Source organism: Hemiscyllium ocellatum, chromosome 2 (assembly GCF_020745735.1).
Source record: "Hemiscyllium ocellatum isolate sHemOce1 chromosome 2, sHemOce1.pat.X.cur, whole genome shotgun sequence".
NCBI lineage: Eukaryota > Metazoa > Chordata > Chondrichthyes > Orectolobiformes > Hemiscylliidae > Hemiscyllium > Hemiscyllium ocellatum.
The window spans coordinates 41,757,893-41,777,509 of record NC_083402.1 but is presented as its reverse complement, the minus strand read 5'-3'; the positions used below and the strand labels follow the sequence as shown (position 1 = coordinate 41,777,509).

Genomic DNA, 19,617 nt, shown 5'->3' with positions numbered 1-19,617 from the left:
AGCATTTGTGGCTGGTGTTTTGGAGACGATGCTCCAGTGCCCTGATTTACTATGACTCCTTAGTTAACCAGGAACCTAAGATCATTTTTATGTTCAGCTTTAATTATGTCAACAACAGTCATGGAGTACATGTACAGTCTGTTTCATTTTGCAACGTACATGTTAAATTTCATCTCTCAATATTCTGCCCACTTAGATATCTTAAACTGGTTCTCACTGAGCTAATTGTTCTGGTCCCACTAATCTCCAGCTCGGTTTTGTGAATCCAGATCATTAATATGAATTAGAAACAACAAAGTTCTCTTGGTATTGAGAATAGAAACAGAATATTTAAAGCCTTGCAGATCATCGTATGGCCCATCATGTCGATTCAGCCTGATCCCACTTCCCAGCTCTTGGTCTATTGCTTTGTAGGTTATGGCATTGCAAGTACTTATCAAGGAATTTTTAAAATAAAACAGGCAGCTTTATCACCTCAACCACACTCTATGCACGAGTTCCAGACCCCGTCACCCTCTGGGCCAAACGTCTTCTCGACAGGTCTCCCAATCTTTCTGCTGTTTCCTTTAAATCTCTATCCTTTTTGATTAACCTCTCTGCAAAATATACACACTGTTTCAGCCTCCCCGTAACTTTATGCAATTTCCCTTGAGCTTCCTGTTCCAAAAGAAAACAACCATGGTCTCTCCAAAACAACAAAAAAAAAACCAAGTGCTAGAAGGACTGAGTGGAGAGAGAAACAGAGTTAATGCTGCAGGTACATTGTCAGCAGTCTTTTACATGCATGAAAATCCCATGGAGTAAGACCCATGAGACTGTATTTTGGAAAGAACTGAAAAGCATTTTGTCAGGCTGCAAAAATACATTAGCAAAACAAAACACGCAAGAATATGAGAAGTAGGAGTAGGAGGAGGCCTGCTCAACTCCACTTTCCTACCTGCTCTCAATATTCCTTGATCCTCTGAAAGATTGCCCTTTACCAGCCTTCATTATATCCTTTGATGGAGGATGCACAACATATGAACATAAGAAAAAGGAACAAGGAACTAGAATAGGCCATTCACTGCTTATAACCCACCGTACTATTCAACAAGATAATGGCTAGCCTGATATTAAACTCAACTCCACATTCGTGAATACTCCCGATATCTTTCAACCCTCTGCAATAAATAGCTCCAAAGACTCTCAATCCTGTGAATGAAGAAACTTCTATTTATCTCAGTCCAAATTGCTCAATCCCCTTAACCTGTACCCCCCATGTTGCAGATTTCCCAACCAAGGGAAAGAGCCTGAGTGCTCCCCTTCAGAGAGTTGTATGTTTCAATAAGATCACCACTCATTCTTCTATTGTATTGCAGACAATTTAAGGTCAATGCACAATGTATAGAAGCCCTCCCATCACTGGAACAAATCCATCGAATATATGTTGGGCTGCCTCCAAGACAAGTGTATCCTCCCTTAAATATGGAAACCAAACCTACGTACAGTATTTTGGGTGTTATCTCTTTCTTTCTGGAATCATGAGTTCTAAGATTGCTAATAAGTCCATTTGCTCCAGTTGGCAGATGGAAATACAAGGCTTATGGTACTTGAAGAGTTGTATAAATGGGTAAGTTTGGCATTTTGCTCTCTTCATCCAATGCCTTGACTTTGCCACTGCATGTTTCCCACAAAGTCTCTCAACGTATTTGTTACCTTTCTGGATAAATATTCTCAATTTTGGTCAGTCACAAGCTAGGACTCCCATGAATCATCCCATGACCTTGTGATGCTTTGAGGACACTCAAAGTATTTCCTCTGATTTCAAGAGTATCCTACTACAACTGAATCCCAGGTAGAGCAGTGGCTTTGGCAATCTGGCAAGATTGTTTATTCTTGTCCTCAAATCCTTTGCACTGAACACCGACATGTTTCTTGCTTTCCTAATTGTCTGCCGTACCTGCAGGCTAACTTTCTGAATTTAGCTCACCACTACATTCTTATGGGCAACTAGGAATGGTCAATAAACACTTGTTTAGCCAGTGGTGCCAACATCCCATGAGTGAATTCAAAAAGCCTTCTTCAATTCCACACTAGACACTTTAAAAATGAATGCTTGTAAGTTCCATGCATTTTAAAGAAGGTTGTGCTCTTCTATCCTGAATTTTTAAAATTCACTTAGAGGACGTGGGTACTGCTGGCTGGTCAGCATTTGTCTGTCCCTTGGGAGGGTGGTGGTGGTGAGCTGCCTTCTTGAACTGCTACGGTCCATATGCTGTAGGCTGACCCACATTTTCCTTAGAGAGGGAATTCCAGGATTTTGACAGCAAGAGTGAAGGAATAGAAATATATTTCCAAGTCAGGATGGTGAGTCACTTAGAGAGGAACTTGCAGATGGTGGTGTTCCCGTGTATCAGCTACCTTTGTCCTCCTAGTTGAAATAGTCATGGGTTCAAGAAGTCCTGTCTAAGGATCTCTGGTGAATTTCTGCATTACTGAAACACTGCTGCTACTGAGCCTCAGCGGTGGAGGTAGTGGATGTTTGTTGAGTTAGGCTGCTTTCTGCTGGATGGTGTCAAGTTTCTTGGGTGTTGTTGGACCTACATTCATCCAGGCAAGTGGGGGAGTCAGGAGATGAGTTACGTGCCATGTATTCCTAGCCTCTGATCTGCTTTTGCATTCATTGTGCTTATGTGGCAAGTCCAGCTGAGTTTCTGGTCAATGGTTACCCTTAGGATGTTGATTATGGGGGATTCAATGATAGTAACACCACTGAATGTCAAGGGGCTTTGGTTATATCATCTCTCACTGCCTGAGACTTGTGCAGTGCAAATGCTGCTTGCCACTTGTCAGCTCAAGTCTACATATTGCCCAGATCTTGCTGCATTCAGACTTGGACCGTTTCAGTATCTGACGAGTCACGAATAGTGCTGAACACTGTGCAATCATCAGCAAACATTTCACTTCTGACCACTTACTACCAAAGTGATTAACTACAGACTTCCCCACATTATATGCCCATCTGCCACCAATGGTGATTTATCAACTTTAAGTACAGCCAGTTCATTTAATCCCTCCTCTTTATCAATCTTTAGCCATTCAGTGTCTCAAATGCCTTTGTTTTAACCATAATGTGGAGAAATCTTCATCATAATTAAAGATCTATGCAAAGCACTCATGTAGTGCTCCAGTATGTTCCTTCTTCGCTACACACAGACCTTTTAAGGTCTGTAATTAGCTCAGTACTCACTTTACTCCTCCTCTCCTTACTTTACATGTCCATGGAAGATTTTTTTAATTCACATTTATGTTAACTGCCAGGTTCTTCTAATCCTGTGCCTTTGCTTCACCTCCTTCAATGTTTCACCTTGGTAGCTTCCAGTTTTGAAAAGGATGTCGCTGGATCATTTAGCCAGAGCCCTAGATAATGCTCTGTGGAACTGGGCTTGAATTGCATCACAGTAGATGGACAAAACAAAATTTTTTTAAAAATCTAGAATTGATTGCCAAACCCTGTCTATGATCTACAAGGCATAAGTCAGGAGTCTGATGGAACATTTCCCACTTCTCTGCAAAACTGTTACTCCAACATCACCCAAGAAGCTTGACACTATCCATGAAAAAGCAGCCTTATTTGAATGCACCACATACACAAACATTCACTCCTTCCATTACTGTTGAACAATAATAACAGTGATGACAGCATGTACTATCTACAAAATGCACTCCAATAACTCAGTAAAGGTTCTTAATAGTACGTTCCAAACCCGTTACCACTTCTGACTACTGCCACCTAGAAGGACAACAGCATTAGATACATGGGAACACCCCCACTTGCAAGCTCCCCTCTAAGCTACTCACCATCCTAACTTAGAAATATGTTGCTGTTTCTTCACTGTTGCCAGGTCAAAATCCTGGAACTCCACCCTTGAATGTGCTGTGGATCTACCTACAACAAATGGACTGTGGCTGTTCAAGCAGGCAGCTCATCTGCACCTTCTCAAGGTAAATAAATGGTCGTCCAGCCAATGGACCCAAGAAGTTCTTACATTTTTGACATTTCAAACACAAAAAGTTATAAGCATCAAAAATAGCACATCACACCATGATTATAGCTTATTCTTATTATTTCACAATTCCCATTGCCAGGATCAAACCTCCAAAGTCAATATTTTGTGAGCAAATGGGAAACTCAGGAATATAAGGTGATAATTAAATCCTACAAACCTGCTTCCCCACTCAATATGATCACAAATGATTTGCATCTTAACTTCACCTATCACCTTGCTTTCTTAACACCTTGACTAGCATGTATCGTTCAGTTTTGGTATTTAATTTTATCACCAACCTAAACTCCAAAGGTTTTGTACTAGTTTGCCTCTGCTCTTTGCATGAAAATTAATCTGTTTAGCAAATGTGTACATTCTGTTCCATGTGGCAGACTTGCCAATACTATCATCTTGTGTTTGTTTGAAAGATGCTCAGAAAAAAATGAAGCAGAGTGCAAAATAACTCTTAATCTATTCCTTACCATTACTACCTGCAAGATGCAAGTAGCATAATTCAAAGAACAATTCACTTAGCGTGCTGCAGCTTTACATTGTAGGAAATAAAAATCTGTAGACACTTTCAAATTTGCTTAAAATGAGTCAAGTGAATACTTCACTTCAAAACAGGGTGGCAGCAGATGGAATAACAGGATAGCTCATTGGCCCAAAATCAAACCAAGAAGCAATGTCTGGTAAGAACACAATGAATCCACAAGAGTACTTCACAAGTGTCAATCAACATGATCAGGGCTTCTCTTCAATAATTGTCACTCTGTGTAACTACAATGTCATGATGACATTTTTGTTATGTGCTAAGCATAAGATTGTCTGTCACCAATCTAAGCTTCATTTCCAAGATGTATGGTGGGATAGGTGCTTAAATGAGGAGCTCTTTATTCACCCCATTTGTTAATTTTCAAGCTCCAATCATTTCTAAAGAAAGGAATAATTCCAGGTTTCAAGTTAGTTTGCCACAGGAGCTGGAATTATAATCACAAGCCTTACAAGTCTTGCCAGGCATTAATTTGCACAGGACCATGGAATACTTTCCAGAGATACATAAAGGACAATCCATTTGTAAAATTAATCAGTATTTTCATTTATTACAAACAGATATAAAACATAACAGTTCATTTTAAAAATAATTCATTAGATTTTGCAGTCAGTAGCAATCCAACTGCACCACTGCTCAACTCTTAGGAAGTTGCCCGAAGATTGAGTAATTGCTGTGGTATGATTCTTTCCTTTCCTGACATCAGTTTAATTCTGGCACCTAGTCAAGGGGATCGCTTCATTGCAGCAGGCAATCACAGTGAAGTAATTAATCACAACAACCAGCAAGTTAAAAGCATTTAATTACCCTTTACTTCTGATTTATGTTTTCAAACCCCCAAATTAATAATTATGCTTGGATTTAGATAGAAGCTCAAATATTAAATTAAATCAAAATGTGGAACTTTTAAGAATTATAATGAATAAATCTGACGGTCTGCAGATACAAAAGTAACTTTTCTGGGTCAGTGAGGGGACTCGGCAATTACGAAGACATTTATGCCCCAGTAAATGTGGTGAAGATGGGAACTTGTTGCAGACGAATAGAGAGGTTCTGCTTTCTGCATCCAATACACAATATGTGGTGCTTTGTGTCAAACTTGAGTCAGCAAGTATTTACAATTTTTTTGTCCAGTGCTTAGGTGCTCTGTGCAAGTATGGAATAATAATTACTTGAAACTAAAAAGGATACAAATAATTTAAACCGAGGTACTGTACAGCAAATTGTATGTAGTATATTAAGAGTTTTTCGACAGGAAGACTTATCACAAACAATTAGATCTGAAATTGATGTTTCCGCCTTAACTCTCTCTGGCTCAGAGTCATTGAACTAGAATGTAAGTGGCAGGCGCCCTGTATCTAGACATATCCTGACAGTTTGCTCCAGACACTGGTCAGACTTTGTAGAGAGATGCAGGTTCTGGTCAGGGTCGATGTCACTAATAGTGGACAGAATAAGGGGAACATATAGGAGATAAAAAACAAGGATCTGCAGATGTTGATACTATCTAACAGGCATAATTCATTTACTACCATGTGAAGATAAGGATATAGAGGGCTAGATGGAATGCCAGAACGCAGATCATGTCAGTCTGGAGCAGGAGGTTGTCCAAAGGAGGGAGAGAGTAGGGGATTTGCAATGTGGGAGTTGTAGGGGATTCAATAATAGAAGCTGCAGATAATGCTTCTTTCACAGAAGATTGAGACTCCTGCATAGTTTGTTGTTTATCTGCTACCAGAATGAGATGCATCTCAAACTAGTGCGAGTACATGGCAAGGACCAAGTCACGGTGGTTCATATTGGAGTGAACAATCCAGACACAAATAGACAAGATGTCCTGCTTACAAGGTACTAGGAATCAGGTGCTGAATTAAAGAACAACTAAAGAGAGGATTATAGCCAAAGTTCTCTTTAAATCGCACAGGTGTACACCTATTCAACAACTGGGATCATACGAGGCAGGGATCAAATAGGCCACACATACACACATAGGGACTTTAAAGGGAATTTTGCAAATGTTTATGATTGTATGTTAATCTTAAATGGTATAATCACGCAAAAAAGTCTGTAGTGCATAGCAAACAGGAGTTTGGAGGAGCATTCTTTATAATCTCTGGATTACTAGTTAATCCACGTGCAATTTATGTTTGGCTAAGCAGAGTTGCGAAGTGACCATGAAGCTGAAGGTTTGCTGTGATGAAGAGAAAATCCATCTCACAGTCTCAGTATTGGGACACGGGTGAACTACACCCATGGGTCAGGCTGCATAGAAACTAGGTTCCTGAAGGAAAGCATAAAATGAGAGCACAAAGGCAAATTAAATACTTGGTAGGCTGGTTTGGAAAAATAGTATTAATAACAGTCCAATCGCAAACAAAAGTGAAGAAAGTAGGCTAAGATGTGACCATCTAGCATTACAGGTGAAGGAAAACAAAAAAAAACAGGAGGAAGAAATAAAAAAAGGATTGAAGTTACAAAACACTTCTAAACACAAAGAATGAAAGATGGTTGGAATGTTTTTCTGTAAATTGTTGATTTTACATCTGAGTTTGATTGATTTTTGTTAGCCGAGGGTATTAAGGCTATGGTGAAAAGGCCACCAAATGAAGTCAGGCTGGAGACCAACTATGATTGAACTAAAACGCAAACGAAGCTTGAGTAGCTAAATAAAGTCCTCATCCTGCATTCTTGATGCAAGTAATAAAGCTAAAGCAAGATTTAGCTAGCACAAATTAATCTTTCAATAGACAATAGGTGCAGGAGTAGGCCATTCTGCCCTTCGAGCCTGCACCACCATTCAATATGATCATGGCTGATCATCCTTAATCAGTATCCTGTTCCTGCCTTATCTCCATAACCCTTGATTCCACAATCCTTGAGAGCTCTATCCAACTCTTTCTTAAATGAATCCAGAGACCGGGGAAGAGCATTCCACACAGCCACCACTCCGGGTGAAGAAGTTGCTCCTCATCTCTACCTTGTATTTTTAAGCTGTGTCCTCTGGTTCAGCACTCACCCATCAGCGGAAACATGTTTCCTGCCTCCAGAGTGTCCAATCCTTTAATAATCTTTTATGTCTCAATCAGATCCCCTCTCAGTCTTCTAAACTCAAGGGTATACAAGCCCAGTCACTCTAGTCTTTCAGTGTAAGGTAATCCCGCCATTCCAGGAATTGACCTCGTGAACCTACGCTGCACTCCCTCAATAGCCAGAATGTCTTTCCTCAAATTTGGAGACCAGAACTGCACACAGTACTCCAGGTGTGGTCTCACCAGGGCCCTGTACAGCTGCAGAAGAACCTCTTTGCGTCTATACTCAATCCCTCTTGCTATGAAGGCCAGCATGCTATTAGCCTTCTTCACTACCTGCTGTACCTGCATGCTTACTTTCATTGACTGGTGTACAAGAACACCCAGATCTCTCTGTACTGCCCCTTTACCTAAATTGATTCCATTTAGGTAGTAATCTGCCTTCCTGTTCTTGCCACCAAAGTGGATAACCATACATTTATCCACATTAAACTGCATCTGCCATGCATCTGCCCATTCACCTAACTTGTCCAGGTCACCCTGTAATCTCCTAACATCCTCATCACATTTCACCCTGCCACCCAGCTTAGTATCATCAGCAAATTTGCTAATGTTATTACTAATACCATCTTCTATTTCATTAACATACATTGTAAAAAGCTGCGGTCCCAGCACGAATCCCTGCGGTACCCCTCTGATCACTGCCTGCCATTCTGAAATGGAGCCGTTTATCACTACTCTTTGTTTCCTATTAGCCAACCAACTTTCAATCCAAGTTAGTACTTTGTCCCCAATACCATGCGCCCTAATTTTGCTCACTAACCTCCTATGTGGGACTTTATCAAAAGCTTTCTGAAAGTCCAGATACACTACATCTACTGGATCTCTCTCATCCATCTTCAGAGTTACATCCTCAAAGAATTCCAGAAGATTAATCAAGCATGATTTCCCCTCGATAAATCCATGCTGACTGTGACCTATCCCGTTACTACTATCCAGACGTGTCGTAATTTCATCCTTTATAACAGACTCCAGCATCTTTCCCACCACTGAGGTCAGACTAACTGGTCTATAATTTCCTGCTTTCTCTCTCCCACCTTTCTTAAAAAGTGGTATAACATTAGCCACCCTCCAATCCACAGGAACTGATCCCGAATCTATCGAACTCTGGAAAATAATCACCAACACATCCACGATTTCTCGAGCCACCTCCATCAGTACCTTGGGATGTAGACCATCAGGCCCCGGGGACTTATCAGCCTTCAGACCTAACCGTCTCTCCAACACCAATTCCTGGCAAATATAAATTCCCTTCAGTTCAGGTCCTTCAGCCACTGTTACTTCAGGGAGATTGTTTGTGTCTTCCTAAGTGAACACAGATCTGAAGTACCAATTCAATTCTTCTGCCATTTCTTTGTTCCCCGTAATATACTCCCCTGTTTCTGTCTTCAAGGGCCCAATTTTAGTCTTAACCATTATTTTGCCTTTCACATACCTAAAAAAACTTTTACTATCCTCCTTTATATTATTTGCCTGCTTACCTTTGTACCTCATTTTTTCTCTGCATATTTCCTTCTTAGTAATCCTCTGTTGTTCTTTAAAAGCTTCCCAGTCCTCCGTTTTCCCACTTATCTTTGCTATGTTATACTTTTTCTCTTTTAACTTTATATGTTTCTTAACTTCTCTTGTCAGCCACGACCACCCATACCTCCTCCTAGGATCTTTCTTCCTTTTTGGAATGAACTGATCCTGCAACTTCTGCATTATACACAGAAATACCCACCATTGTTCCTCCACTATCATCCCTGCTAAGGTATTGCACCATTGAACTTTGGCCAGTTCCTCCCTCATAGCTCCATAGTTCCCTTTATACAACTAAAAAATTGTCACTTCCGATTGTACCCTCTCCCTCTCAAATTGCAGATTGAAGCTTATTGTATTATGGTCACTACTTCCCAATGGCTCCTTCACTTCGAGGTCCCTGACCAATTCTGGTTCGTTGCACAATACCAGATCCAGAATTGCCTTCTCCCTGGTAGGCTCCAGCACCAGCTGTTTTAAGAATCCATCTCTGAGGCACTCCACAAAGTCTCTTTCTTGAGGTCCAATACCATCCTGATTCTCCCAGTCTACCTGCATGTTGAAATCCCCCGTAACAACTGTAGTAACATCTTTGCGACAGGCCAATTTCAGCTCCTGATTTAACTTACATCCGACTTCCAGAATACTGTTTGGGGGCTTGTAGATAACTCCCCAAGGGGGTCTTTTTACCCTTAGCATTTCTCAGCTCTATCCACACTGACTCTACATCCCCTGATTCTAGGATCCCCCCGCGCAAGGGACTGAATATCATCCCTTACCAACATGGCCTCCCCACCCCCTCTGCCTGTCAGTCTGTCCTTACGATAGCATGTGTAGCCTTGAATATTCATTTCCCAGGCCCTGTCTACTTGAAGCCACGTCTCAGTTATCCCCACAATATCGTATGCCAATTTCCAAAAGATCCTCAAGCTCCTCCATCTTATTTCTAATGCTTCGTGCATTCATGTATAGTATTTTTAATTTGTTACTGCCCTCACCCTTCCCATCAACTCCTATTTCACTCAACCTTACAGTCTTTCCTTATACAATTACACGGTACAAGGCCAAGACTGAATGAACTGCAGACACAAATTCAGTTTGGAAGGTATGTAATGGAACCATTGCTGAGACATGATTGCAAGATAGTCAAGTCTGGGAATTGAATATACCAGTTGTAAGGTCTGCAGGAAAGGCAGAAAAAATGGTAGAGGGAAGGAGTAGCCTTCGTGATTAAGGATGAAACCATAGACGATAGGTGAAAAGTATTAAAAGAGTCAGATAGTGAAGATTTCATGGATGAGGGTAATGCTGCCAGTGTGGTGTACATGGATTTCCAAAAGATATTTGATACAATGCCGCAGAGCAGATATATGAGCAAAGTTAGATCTCATTGAATAAACAGAACAGTAGCAATGTGGACACATAATTGGTTGAGTGAAAGAAAGAGAGTAAAAATTCAGGGACTTTTTTTTGGTGTGGAGGATGGTTTGTGGTGGAGTTCCCCAGGGTGGTATTGGGACTTTTTCTCTCACTTTCATAATATATTAATGACCTTAAAACGCTTGCACAGAGGACAACCATCAATCTTGCAGATGATGCAAAACACGGTACACTGTGAGGAGGACACTACAGAACCTCTACATTGTCAATTTGGCGGAGTGGACAGTTAGGTGGCCATTGAACTTCAATGTGGAGAAGAATGAGGTGATGTGTTCGGTAGGAAAGAAATAGAGACACAGTATGAAATAAATAATCCTACTCTGAAGGCTTTGCAGGAGCAGAGTGACCTGGATGTAGTCATTAAAGTTGGTAGGACTGGTGAAGAGAGCATTCAATGAAGTTAATGAATGGTATCTGACGGCTTTCTGATGAAGGGCTCCTGCCCAAAATGTTGATTTTCCTGCTCCTTGGATGCTGTCTGACCTGCTGTGCTTTTCAAGCACCAATCTAATCTTTCTTAATAGGGGTAACAAGTACAAGAGCAGAGAGGTTAAACTGAACTTATAAAAGACACTTGTTTGTCCTCAGCTTGAGTACATGTACAGTTCTGGGTGTCACACTTTGGAAAGGATATAAACATGTTGGAAAGTACAGGTCCGGGGATGACAAATATCAGTTAGGAAGACAGATTGGGGCTTTGTTCTACAAGTGGAGAAGGCTAAGAGGAGATTTCAAAGAAGTTTTCAAAACCATGTTCGGCCTGGACAGAGTTAATTGGAAGAAATAGTTCCTGCTTATAAAAGGATCAAGAATGAGAATGTGTGATCTAAAGTAAATTGCAAAAGAAGCAAAGAACATGTGAAGAAAAAGTTTTGTCAAACAGCAAGTAGCTCGGATCTACTGCCTAGAATTGTGGTGACACCAGGTTCAATTGAGGCATTCAATATGCAAAGTTACTGTGACTTGAGCAGGAGAATGTCACAAAGCCATAATGCTTCAATGCTTCACAATGGTTCAGTGCCAGGCTTCAGCATTCACCTTCATGACTTAGAGAAAGGAAGGTGAATAATGCACCCCAGGTTTACTGACAATATAAAGCTCATTGGGACAGTCAACTGTAAGAAGGACATAAAGAGGCTACAAACAGATTTAGTTAACATTTCAGGCATAAGCCCTTCATCAGGAACATGGAGGGGGAAAGGGGATGTGAGAAAGGGGGTGGGAGGGGAGTGGGTTGGCAGTGTGGCTGGGGGAAAAGTAAGTGAGATTTAAACAGGTTAAGTGAAGTAATGAACAATAGGCAGCAGGTGGCATACAGTATGGTAAGATGTGTCGTTATTCACTCTAAGAGAAAAGTTGAATTTTTTTAATGGTAAGAAACTTTTCAATTTATATGGTCAGAAAGAATTGGGTATTCTCATTCAAGAAACACAAAATGCATGTGACACACCGTAAGCTAGATAGAAAGAGTGGCATAACAGAATAACCATAATAAATGTTCCAACTGTTTGATGCAATATAAAGTACAAAAGCAAAGAAGTTATAAATGAATCTTTACAAGATATTAGTTTAGCCTCAACTGAAAATTCTGCACACTGCACTTGAGGAAGGATGTGATGCCTACAGAGAGACTTCATCAAAGTTTCACAAGAGTAGTTTCAAGGGATGAGGAACTGTAGTTACAAGGCTAGGTTGGATTGCTCTTAGAGAAGATAAAATAGAGAGGAAATTTGATAGAGATGTTCAAAATCACAAGGACTCTGGATGAGTAGAGCAACATTGTTCATATTGGCAGAGGCGTTGAGACTGAGAGGACACATATTTAAAGGTGATTTGCAAAAGAACAAAAGGCTAGGAGAATTTTTTTTTAAGTGCAGCAAGTAATTCAGATTTGGAATGATGGAAACTTACTCATTCATGACTTTAAAATAAAACTGGATAAGCACCTGAAGTTAGAAAATATCTTACAGAGCTACAGGGAAAAGATAGCAGTGGAGCTAGTTGAATTATTCTTGCAATCCATTCTAGGATTTAATGTACATTAGGCAATTAGGAAGGTAAATGACATGTTGGTATTTACAGCAAACGGGCTGGAGTACAAAATAGAGAAGATACAGGTTTGTGGGACCAGACCTGTATACTGTGTACAGTTAAGCACGCTTATCCAAGGAAAGATACATTTGTTTTGGGGAAATACAGTGAAGGTTCATTAGATAATTCCTGGGATGAGGAAATTTAGAGACTATTTTCTGCAATTTAGGAAAATCAGAAGTAATTTCATTCAATACCAATTGCTTTCTGGGGGAGGTTGACAGGGTAGACACAGAGATTGTTCCCTGGCTGGACAGCCTAGAAATGGGAGTTAATAATTTATATGATTGTAATAATTTAAGATTGAAATGAACCGAAATTTCAGCAGTGTTATGAATTCATAGACTCCCTATAGTGTGGAAGCAGGCCATTCGGCCCAACAAGTCCACACTGACTCTCTGAAGAGCATCCAAACACTTTTTCTACTGTGTCTATTGCTCTTGATGTGGTCTTCTCTATTTTGGTGAGGCAGGACGCCAATTCACAGAACGTTTCAGGGAACATCTCTGGGACACACGCACCAAACAACCTTGCCTCTTTGTTACTGATCACTTCAACTCCCCCACCCACTCCGCCAAGGACATGCAAGTCCTGGGCTTCCTCCACTGCCAAATCGAAGACATCTGACGCCTGGAGGAAGAATACCTCATTTTCTGCTGTGTGACCCTCCAACCACACAGAATCAACATTAATTTCACCAGTTTCCACATCTCCCCATCCGTATATCAACCCAGATCCAACTCTCCAACTCAGCACCGCCCTCTTGAACTATCCAACCTATCCAACGTTCTTCCCAACTATCTGCTCCACCCTCCCCCTCTGACCTATCACCATCACCCCCCAACTGCATCTACCTATTGTCTTCCTAGCTACCTTCCCCCCCAAACCTCCTATTAATCTCTCAGCCCCCTTCCTCAACCCACATTCCCGATGAAGGGCTTATACCTGAAACATCGATTCTCCTGCTCCTCGGATGCTGCCTGACCTGCTGTGCTTTTCCAGCACCACACTTTTTGACCCAGGTACCTGGCGCGGTTAGGCAGCAGTGCTAACCACTGTGCCGCTCCAGTGGAATTCTGTATCCCAGAGGACTGCACTTGTTCAGCCTCCTGTACATTCAAGATTGAGGCAGATTGTTGAGCTATAGGGCAATCAAGTGAAACTGGGATCAGGCAGGCAAGTGGAATTAGATTGCTGATCAGCCATGATTACATTGAATAGTGGAACAGTCTCTGGAGGCTAAAGGACGTACTCCAGTTCCTCTGTTCAATTTTCAGTCACAGCTCATTCAACAAGGTATAATATTTTCAAGGGATATTTTTTATGGTGATGGTCGGGGTGGTTCAACAGTGTAACAACATTTTAATTCTGAGAACATGCAGCCTTCAGAAGCTGTCCTGTTTCAGCCGAGTATAAATGGAAAATGCTGACTTGCATCACTGCCACTGCAAATTCCAGGTTATTTTTTACAATACAGTACTACAAATATTATTGGACTATACTACCCACATCACTTGAAAATACATAACAAACAACATTTTAGTTAAAAGTGATTACTTATTTAGTGACTAGCTTTATAAATCAAGCATCAATTCATCCAATAGTTAATATTTTAGAGCAATGCATTCTATTGCCATGACCAAAAACATTACAAACACTTCCCTGAATCTGCTAAAGGATCTGAGGATGCTAACAGCAACAGACAGTTTGTTGGCAATTAAATTAGATGGTCAATTTCCAGCATCATGAGGGTTACTGCTCAGCAATTACCCTCAGGCATAATGCAATCTTAGCAGTGATGATGTGGTGTCAAAGAGGAAGATGTTCTATCCTTTGCTGAAAGTGCATTTCACTGTCAAAATTGCTTTCAAAAATTGTTCAATTAATTCATCACATTCTGTTTGGAGAAGATACACAGATTAAAAATCAATAGAGTCCATTAAAATGCATTGCTCTGCAAGGGGTCCAGAAATGAAAGTAGCTCCCGATTTGAGGGCAGAGTCCCTGGACTGACTGACTGCATCTCGACGAATGGTTTTGTCCGTATTGTGACTGCTGCTGGCCAAATTACCACACAAAGGCAGGGCAATCAGGTCAAACAGGAAGAACAGCTATTGTACAATGTTTAAGCAATATTTATGCTCCAGACCTGCATACCATTCTGAACTTAAAGAAGGAATACGGTTTATATGAATGAAAATATTTGAAATTAACTAAAAGAAATTTTGACGCCCGAGACAGGGCAGAGAATGGTGACTATAAAAATAATTGTATGTGTCACGTTCTCCCATTTGTACATGTGGATCAGCTCCACAGTCTATTTCATGCTCTTAAAAGGGAGATCAAAATATATTAAAAATATTTCACATTTTGCCTTTGAACTAGATATTTTGGCATACTAAACACAGTCAATTATATAATTCGCCTTTTACAGTACTGCAGCATGTCAGAGTACCAGGGATCATTGACTGATACAGGCTCCATTCCCTATTCCATTCAAGAGCTAAATGAAAAGGAAAGGGCTTGAGTTGCCACAATTCACACTCATCTGTGCCTTAAAGTAAACAATGAGAGTGGATACAGGAAGCCAGAATGCAACACATGAGGTTTATAAACAGAGTAAATTTATTAGAAAGTAGCATCCCCTTTTAGCAAAGCGGAATTCAAATGAAAAAATATGCTATTTCATTATTACTTACCGTTTCTTTGCAAAGCTTTATTTCATTTGGTGCTGTCACTGTATTCTCCATCACATTTAGTGCGCGATTAAAGTATCCTGGGATCCACATGAGGGGCATGTTGGTGTAAACAGCACGGATCCCCTTAGTTAGTTCAATTTTTCCTGTTAATGATGATCCACAATTTCAGAAAATTAGCAATGTATATAGGATCTAAAGCAGTACAAACATCCTGCAGTTTTGAATATCCAGGGGTATTCAGATTTTAGAAAGGATGGACAAAAAGGAAAAGGAGTTGGTGTTTAAAAAAAAACCATTAATGCAATAATGATGAAGGACATTAGCTCTTGTGAAGTGGAATCTGAAGAGGTGGAGTTTAGGTTTTGTGCAGTGAGAAAGGAATATTTGACAATCTCGTTGTATGAGGCCCCTTGAAGAAGAGTAAGCATAATATGAGTGAATTCTTCCATAAGGTGGAGAGTGAGGTAGATGACTCTGAGACTAGAGTCTCGAATCTAAGTAAAAGAAATTATGGTGGTATGAGGCATGAGCTAGCTATATTTGGAAACATTACTTAAAGGAAAGATAGTGGGTATACAATGGCAAACATTTAAAGAGCACGTGGAGGAACTGCAGTAACTGTGGCACAAAATCATAATGGTAAAGATGGCCCGACCATGTTCATCAAGGATTGGGAGCACGTTCGATTTCAGCAAAGCAGGGTGAAAACATTGATTCAGAGGGGTGAAATACAGTACGAATAAGCTTGCATGGAACATACAAACTGATAAAAGCTTCAATCAGTGTGCGAAGAAAAACAATTCAGTGAAAACAAACACAGGTTCCTTGTAGTCAGAAATAGGGAAAGTTATAATGGGGAGCAAAGAGATGACAGACAAGTTAAATTCATATTTTGGTTCTGTCTTCATAAAGGATGACATAAATACAGTCCAAAACATGTTGGAGAGAGCATGGTCTAATGAAAGGGAGGGAATGAATGAAATGAGTACCAGTAAGAAAATTATGTTGGGAAATGGATGGGCTTAAAGGCTGATAAATCCCCAGGGCCCAAGAGTATATATTTGCCCTACAAATAGTGAATGCATTGGTGGGTCATTGTTCAAGATTCTATTAACTCTGAAAGAGCTTCCATGGATTGCAGGGTAGCTAATGTAACCCCCACTATTTAAAAACAGAGGTACAGAAAAAACAGGGAATTACAGACAGGTTAGTCTGACATCGTTGAATTAGCATGCATTCACAAAAGGGAAATCATGCTTGACAGAGCAACTGGAATTTTTTAAAGATGTGAATAAAAGGGAGGAGGCAGATGATGTGCTTTACTTGGACTTTCAGAAGGTTTTTGATAATGTCTAATGTAAGAGATTAGCATATAAAATTAAAGTGCATAGAATTGTGGGTAGCGTTCTGATATGGATAGAGAACGGAGTGGCTGACAGAAAGGTAAGACAGAAAAACAGGTCTTTTTTCCAAGTGGCAGGCAGTGAATAGAGTGGTACTGCAAAAGCTGTGCTTAGACCCCAGCTGTTCACAATATTTATTAACAATTTAGATGAGGGAACTAAATATAAAATCTCCAAGTTTGCAGATGACATAAAGCTGTGTGGGAAGGTGAACTGTGAGTAGGATGCAGGCTTGGACTGGGACACTGATTATGAAGCTAAGAACCCAGGGGATCCAAGGAAATGTTGTTAACTGGATCCAGAAATGTGAGTGGCAGGAAGCAGTGACTGATAGTTATGGGGTGATTTTCCGATTAGGAATCTGTGCCCACTGGGAATGTAGGAGGGTTCATCAGTTAGTTCAGAGATAATGCAAAAATTGGTAGGGAGATAAATAGTGAGGATGATAGCCCTAGGTTACAAGAGGAAATAGACTGGCTGGTTTGACTGGCTGATCGGTGACAAATAGAATTCAATCTAGATAAATGTGAGGTGGTGCACTTGGGCAGGTCAGACTGGGCAAGGGAATACATGACGAATGGCAGGACCTTGGGAAGCATCGAGAATCAGAGGGACCGTGGTGTGCAAATCCACCAACCCACTGAGTTATAAGGACAGGTGAATAAAGTAATTAAGACAGCATGTAGGAAACTTGCTGTTATCAGCTGAGGCACAGAGTTTAAGAGCAGGGAGATTATTCTGGAACTGTATTGTGTGCAATTTTGGAATCCACAGTATTGGTGGGACGTGACTGAACTGGAGAAAGTGCAGAGGAGATTTACCAGGACATTGCTTGGGCTGGAATGTTTCAGTTATGGAAAGAGATCGGATAGACTGAGATTATTTTCCTTACAGCAGAGAAAACAGAGGGAGGACCTGATTGGGATGTATAAAATTAGAAGGAGCATAGACAGGGTTGAAAGAAGAAACCTTTCTCCTTCGTTGAGGGGTCAATGACTGGGAAGTGGCAGAAGTGTTGGAGAGAACATGAGGAAAATGTTCTTCACCCCGAGGGTGGTGAGAACCTGGCACTGCCTGTTAGGGTGACAGAGCCAGACATCACCATCAACATTTAAGAAATAATTGAATGCATACTTACGATGCACACAAGGCATACAAGACTGTGGGCCCAGCCCTGGAAAATGGGATTACAATAGTTGGGTAGTTGTTTTTGACTGACACAGACTCAATGGGTGAAGGATCTTTTTCTGCGCTGTAAACCTCCATGACTCTATGCATCAGTGTGATTTGGACAAGTTGAGTGAGTGGGCAAATGCATAGCAGATGGAGTATAACGTGAATAAAGTAAAGTTATCCCATTTCAGTGTAACAAAAGAGTAAATCAGATTATTATTGGAAGAGATTTGGAGAGCGGGAGGTGCAATGAGACCTGGGTGTCCTTGCACACCAGTCACTTAAAATAAGCATGCAGGTGCAGCAGGCGGTGAAGATGGCAATGTTATATTAGCTTTCATGGTGAAAGGATTCAAATACAGGAGCAGGAATGACTTGCTGCAATTGTACAGGCCTTGATAAAACCAAATGTGGAGTACAATGCACACTTTTGGTCTCCTTATCTGAGGAAGGCTACAGAGGGAGTGCAATGAAGGTTTACCAGACCAATTCCTAAGATGGCAGGACTGACATTTGAAGAGACTACATTCACTGGAGTTAAGAGGAGTGATTTCATAGGAATCTATAATATTCTAACTGGATTAGACAGGGTAAATGCAGGAAGGATGGTTCCGATAACTGGTGAGTCCAGTACTAGATGTCAAAGTTTCAAGATATGGGGTAGACTACTTAGCACTCAGCTAAAGACAAATCTCTTCACTCAGACAGAGGTGAGCCTGTGGAATTCTCTGCCTCATAAAGTGGTCGAGACCAAAACATTGAATGTTTTTAATAAGGAGTTAGATATAGTTTTTAGGGTTAAAGGAATCAAAGGACATGGGGAGAAAGTGGGTACAAGGTACTGAGTTGGATGATCAGCCATGGTCATACTGAATGGGAGAGCAGGCTCAAAGGTCTAAAGGGCAGTAAGGATTTGGAATGCTTTGCCTGCATCCGTAGTAGATTCACCAAGTTTGAGTGCATTTAAGACGTCATTGGACATACATGGAATAGTGCGGTGGGATGGGCTCCAGATTAGTATGACAGGGTGGCGCAACATCGAGGGCTGAAGGGCCTGTACTGCACTGTAATGTTCTATGTTCTATTTTGCATACTTTCCCTAAAGTCTTTCCTTCTCATTTGAATGTTATCTTTACTGCGTTTTGAAATATCTCCTTAAACATCTGACTGAATTTCCACATTCAAATGAGAAGGAAAGACTTTAGGGAAAGTATGCAAAATAGAACATAGAACATTACAGTGCAGTACAGGCCCTTCAGCCCTCGATGTTGCGCCACCCTGTCATACTAATCTGGAGCCCATCCCACCGCACTAATCAAAGGTCTAAAGGGCCTACACCTGCACCTACTTTCTATGTTTCTATATATACCTAAGTAAAATGGCACATTAGATATATTGAAGAAAACAGTTGTTGTAAACACACCAAGAAATGCATGTCCCAGAAGCTGAGAGCTAAATCCAACAGTATTGTTCTGCTTCAGTCCAACCAAGAGCAATGCTGCACCCAGATTCCTCTCATCTTCCCACTAAAAAAAAAGCAGATTTTACACAAATAAGGACAACTGATGAGATACATGCATTTGATCTGAAAATTGTACATTACACAACCAGATAGAAATC

General features: G+C 40.7%; 1 protein-coding gene across 1 annotated transcript in view; it reads right to left on the bottom strand.

Annotated features, from left to right (window-relative positions):
• The window catches only part of mrps27 (mitochondrial ribosomal protein S27), a 94,575-nt gene that overhangs the window by 12,407 nt on the left and 62,551 nt on the right, over positions 1-19,617 (bottom strand). The window contains exons 8-9 of the mRNA XM_060843848.1: positions 19,421-19,523; positions 15,422-15,564 (exon numbers count right to left, since the gene is read on the bottom strand). Coding sequence (XP_060699831.1) covers positions 15,422-15,564; positions 19,421-19,523 — 246 coding nt within the window. The remainder of the gene's footprint in view (positions 1-15,421; positions 15,565-19,420; positions 19,524-19,617) is intronic.